The sequence below is a fragment of the Trichechus manatus genome, unplaced genomic scaffold (genome assembly GCF_000243295.1).
Source record: "Trichechus manatus latirostris isolate Lorelei unplaced genomic scaffold, TriManLat1.0 scaffold00081, whole genome shotgun sequence".
Lineage (NCBI taxonomy): Eukaryota > Metazoa > Chordata > Mammalia > Sirenia > Trichechidae > Trichechus > Trichechus manatus.
The window spans coordinates 2,478,660-2,483,974 of NW_004444017.1; the positions used below are offsets into that span (position 1 = coordinate 2,478,660).

The window sequence follows — 5,315 nt, forward strand, 5'->3', positions numbered from 1 at the left end:
CTTTATAGACATTATCCTCTCTCCTCACTAAGGCCTTATAAGTATGTGCTATTGTCTTTCAACTTTACAGAGAGGAAAGGGTACGAAGGCTCAGACAGGTTGAGAAATTTGCCCAAAGTCAGGCAGCCAGGAATTCTAGGACTGGAGCCAGGAAGCGAAAACCCAAAGATCAGGGCCCGGAGCAGGTTCTACCCTCCTCCTCCTTCATCCTCAGAGAGTGCAGAAATTGCCCTTTAGGGGAGGGAGTTATACTGCTTGGGGTTAGCTCCAAGGAGGTCACCACCCCAAGAGGCATATTGGCTAGGAGGGATTTTGAGGTTAGTCAGAACGTCAGAACTGAAAGCGTCTTAGACACCACTGGCCCACCACACACCTCTGATAAATGTTCTTGGCCTTCATCACCAACAAGGATGCTGTGTGATGCTGCCCTGGCCTGGCTTCAGCACTGTCACCCCTTCTATCCTGCCTTGGGCTCCTCTGGCCAGGACCAATCCCCCAACAAGCCAGCATGGCCACCATCAGGGAGGATGTTGTCTGTGAAATCCACACCCATTGGAAATGGATCAAAACTAAAGAGCTCTGACTGTGTCCCCTTCTACCATTCACAACAACCTGTCACCTCCACACCTAAAACCCAACCCTCAGGCTGGATTGGGCCTTCTGTGTTAGCAGTCCTGGGGCATGGCAGCAGAAGGGACCAGGTGTGCAGATGCCTTCATGTACAAGTAGTTGTGGGTGCATATACAGGATGAACAGAAAAAAGAGTCCACGTGCCATCCTCAGGCCTCCCAGGGTGGCCAGGGGCTGGAGTAGCAGCAGCGGGGGAACCATCACATCTTGAGCTTCAGTGTTGGTGCCAATGTTCCTGGCTGAGCCCATTGGGGCGTTGGCTTCAGAACTGCCCGGGAGGCAGCTCTGGGGCATTGCGTCCAGGCTGCCTCCCGAATGCCCCACTCTTCTACCTGACATGTCTCCCCAGTCCCTCCCAAGGCTCATACAGCCAGACCAGGTCTTCTGAAAATACACAACATGTTGGGTTTATTTGGGAAGGGGCATTGCAGGTTCAGGAACAGTCTGTTCCTCGGTAGGAAGAGTCATGACCTTGCCTCTCAACTCTCTCGACATTTCAGGAGGCTGCCCCTGCAGGTCCCCTCCCCATGTCCCCATTTCCTGCACACATGTCTCTCCCCTCCCTACCACCCGGGTGTCTATTCCTTCACCAGCCGGTAGATATGGTGCTGAGCCCCGTGCTCACTGGCTGACACCTCGAAGACGTAGGCAATGCACAGCAAGGTCTCCTGCGTGTCTCTGTTGGTGACCACCTGCAGGTGAGAAAAAGATGAGAATTTAGGCCTCAAAAGAGGGAACTCCATTTGCTCTATCCATCTGTCAACTCCCATCCCACACCTGCAGCACCCCCCACACACACACCTGGAGGATGGTAAAGTTCTCCAGCACGCTGTTCATCATGTACTTCTCTGGCAGGTGCTTCAGCTTGTGGATGAAGTTGATCATGTACTCGCAGAGTGGGGACCGGTGGATGCGGTACGAGTAGTGGCCATTCTCATAGCGGGCATACTCTGTCTGCAGACCCAGGGGAGAGCAGGGGCTTAGAATCCCTTTGACCACCTCCAGCCCAGGCCCAACTCCATGGGGAAACGCCACGACCCAGTCACTGTAAGTAGGAAGAGAAGGCAGGAGGCCTGGAGGCCCTGAGAACAGAGCCACCCTTCAAGGTTGGTGGATATTAAACAAGGCCTCCCTCTTCCACTGGTGACAGGGAGAAAATGGGTTTAGGGAGGTGGAGCTCGAAGAGACAAAAGAGCAGCGGCAAGAGGGGAGATGGGATAGAGTGGTCATTCCTGATGGCACATTAAAATAACATGGGGGAAAGGATAGCACAAGGGATTCTTGTGGTGATGGAACTGTCTGACTATGGTGGTAATTATACAAGTCTACACACCTACACACACGAGCACATGTAAAACGGTGAAATCTGAATAAGACTGGTAGATTGTATCGATGTCAATTTCCTGGTTGTGATATTGCACTATAGTTATGCAAGATGTTACCATGGTGGGCAACTGGGTGAAGGGTACACAGGATCTCTCTATATTATTTCTTACAACTGCATGTGAATCTACTATTATCTCAAAATTTTTTAAAAGTTTAACTAAAAATAAAATAACCCGGGGAAGTTTTTAAAAAGCTGTTCTCGTCCAGAGATTTTGAGTTGCCTGATGTTGGGTAGGGTTCAGGCATTTGTATGTTTCAAAAGCTCCCCAAAACCAAACCTAACCCATTGTCATTGAGTCAATTCTGACTCATAGCGACCCTATAGGACAGAGTAGAACTGCCCCATAGGGTTTCCAAGGAGCAGCTGGTGGATTTGAACTGCAGACCTTTTGGTTAGCAGCCGAGCTCTTATCCACTGAGCCACCAGGGCTCCCCGGGTGATCCCAAGGTACAGCCAAGGGTGAGAACCAGTGAGGTGGAGAAAGGTCTCCTCTCTGGTACTAGCCCAGCATATGGTTGTATTTGACCTGAGGTGGTTAACACACTCATGTCAAAAGGTTGGTGGTTCGAGTCCAACCAGACACACCTCGGAAGAAGGGCCTGGTGATCTACTTCTGGAAAAATCAGCCACTGAAAACCCTATGGAGCACAGTTCTACTCTGACACACACAGGGTCTCCATGAGTCGGAGTCAACTTGACAACAACTAGTACTGGTAGATTATCAATAACCAACAGACTGTGAAAGTAAGGCGTCACTAATTTATACAAGTTTGGGGAAAGAAACAGAGATAGGGAAGAAAACCTGCAAATAGTGAAAAGGCTTGGCCTAACAAATCTATGGGAATGCAGAGGATCATAGGCTCTCAGAGTCTGAAGGCATTTTTGGTTAGAGGCCTTCTGGTCCCATCCTCCTATCACTCCCATTACATCGTGGAACCAAAATAACAGTACCGCAGGAGTCTGCATCAATGAATAACAAGAATAACCTGTTACCTGTTTAGGGCTAAATGGAGGATTTCATCCACCCCACTCCCCACCTCCCAAATATCAGCTAGAAGGCAGGGAAGCTGGATTCAAACCCCGGCCATCTGAACCACTACTGTGCACTGCCCTTGGCCAGGGGGATTGGAGGGGAATTTCTGCAACTGCCACTAATACAAGATCTTCAGGGTATCCACAAATAAAAAACTAGGGACATGAACAGTTTTTAGAATTTATGGAGCAGAAAGTGAGCTAGGGTCCGAAAAGAGCAGGGGACAGAGACCCAGGAGCTCTGGCTAGCTCTGCTTCCACCACTGGCTAGCTATGTGACCTGGGGATATCTTTCCTCTCTCTGGGTCTCAGTTGTGAAATGAAAGGGTTGGATAGTCCCCTGAGGCTCCTGCCTGTGCTGCACCTCCACTCTGGGAGAGGACAAGGGGATGCCTGTAAGGAGGTGCTTATAAGATGCACTCCTAGCCTGGGATGTTTAGCAATAGCCCTGCAGGGCTGGGCAAGGCAGTGGCACTAAGGGGACCCGAGTGAAGCACACAGCACTAACAGGACAGAGGAGCAACAAGGAGGTTGACGGATGGTCTGGAAACTGGAGGTCACTCTTCCTGAATGCAGATGGCAGCCACAGCAAAGCCACCTCTGACTGGGTCACTCTGAGCAGGCCTGTCCTCACCTCAGAGGAGCTCTACCAAAGGAGACACCACAGGCCTCCACCCCTCACCCACCAGGTGGCCTCCTACCTCAACTTTCTCCACCACTTGCTTGCCAAAAGAGCAGACCTTGGTGGAACAGGTGATTATCATGTTCTCGGGACTCTCGTACTGGCTGGAAACCCCGTAGAAAGAGCTGCCTTCATCCTCAATGTTGGTGTTGAGGTCTGCCTGGAGGGATACATGGGGAAGTCGAGGAGGTGGTCAGATACATCAGCAGAGGGCCCATTGCAGGGATGGAGTCAAGCAGGCCTCTGGGTCACAGTCCAGGGTCTTGGGCTGGGAAGAAATCAGGAGGGCCTAAAAATAACTTGGAAAGCTTCCACTTTCCCCCACATCCATGCGTGGTATGCTCAGCAGGTTGTGTTGCCCAATCAGAGGAAAAAGAAAACATCAAGACCTGCATTAGTTTCAAGCCACTGCTGCCCACTCAGATGCCAACACACCTAATGTCTTTAGGGCTTAAAATTGTATAGTTTAAGACTTTGTTCCTTTAAATTGCAAAACATTTGAATCTACATCAGTCATTTCTACTTGAGTATGAACGAATTTATCAGAACCTTTCCAGTCAATTTTGATAGTGAAGAAAGCATGGCAACAGGAAGCCAGAAAGGTGGACTGACAGAGGGGAGAGAAGAAGGGGAGGCTAGGGACTCTGGTGTCATCCAGACTTCTCTCTCTCTCATCCTCTGGTCCAGCTGGCCACCAACCAAAACCAAACCAGTTGCCATTGAGTCGATTCTGACTCATAGTGACCCTATAGGACAGAGTAGAACTGCCCCATAGGGTTTCCAAGGAATGGCTGGTGGATCTGAACTGCCGACCTTTTGGTTAGCAACCAACCCCTTAACCAGTGTGCCACCAGGGCTCTACCAGACCTTGCCAATTTAGAAATGGTTCTGGAGACTGGCCTCTTTTCCTATCTCTATGACATTGCTGAGTCCAGCCATCCATGATGTTTCTGCATCTCTAACAGCCTCCAGATCAGTCTCCCCAACACAACTCTTGCCTCCCTTTGGTTCATTCTCTAATGGCTCTGAGAGTTCTCTTCACAAAAGTCTGATTGTATCACTATGTGGCTTAAAGCCCTCTACCTTCAGTTCCTTTGCCACACAGTAATACTCTCAGTTCTTGGCCTGCCTTATGAGGCCCTTCACTGGCCCACCCACCAGTCTTCTAGCTGAGCTTCTCACCACACCCCAAACATGCCTCTGTTCCTTCCACTGCTAAGAGCAGAGCTGGAGGGCAGCATGCTGGATACTGGCTTGTTTTGAATTTTATCTTCAATACTTCTCTCTTAGAAAAGATAAAATAAGACTCTGATGACTTCATACATTGCCTGTGAGAGGGATAAGGCAGGAACTTCTGTCTCCATTTTATCAGTGAGGCTCCCTGATTATGCCTTACCCAAGGTCACATGGCTGATAAGTGACCATTCCCAGGTCTTTAGGCTTCAACTCCAGTGCTTATCACAATCCAGCAGACTGCCAACCAAGGAGAGGAAGGAAGATGTTGGATGTGACAAGTGGTGACTTGGTGACTCTGAGGCAGGAGTTGTATTTTTTTTTTTTTCTATTTTCAATTATTTTTTTTTT

General features: G+C 49.6%; 1 protein-coding gene across 3 annotated transcripts in view; it reads right to left on the bottom strand.

Moving 5' to 3' along the window:
* Window positions 1-366: 366 nt before the first annotated feature.
* TEAD4 (TEA domain transcription factor 4) overlaps window positions 367-5,315 on the bottom strand; it is an 89,700-nt gene continuing 84,751 nt past the window's right edge. The window contains exons 11-13 of one of the 3 annotated variants that reach the window (XM_004381180.2): window positions 3,751-3,891; window positions 1,432-1,584; window positions 367-1,322 (exon numbers count right to left, since the gene is read on the bottom strand). In XM_004381180.2, coding sequence (XP_004381237.1) covers window positions 1,209-1,322; window positions 1,432-1,584; window positions 3,751-3,891 — 408 coding nt within the window. In that variant the 3' untranslated portion in view covers window positions 367-1,208. The remainder of the gene's footprint in view (window positions 1,323-1,431; window positions 1,585-3,750; window positions 3,892-5,315) is intronic. The other 2 variants (XM_004381182.1, XM_004381181.2) reach the window with 2 other exon arrangements.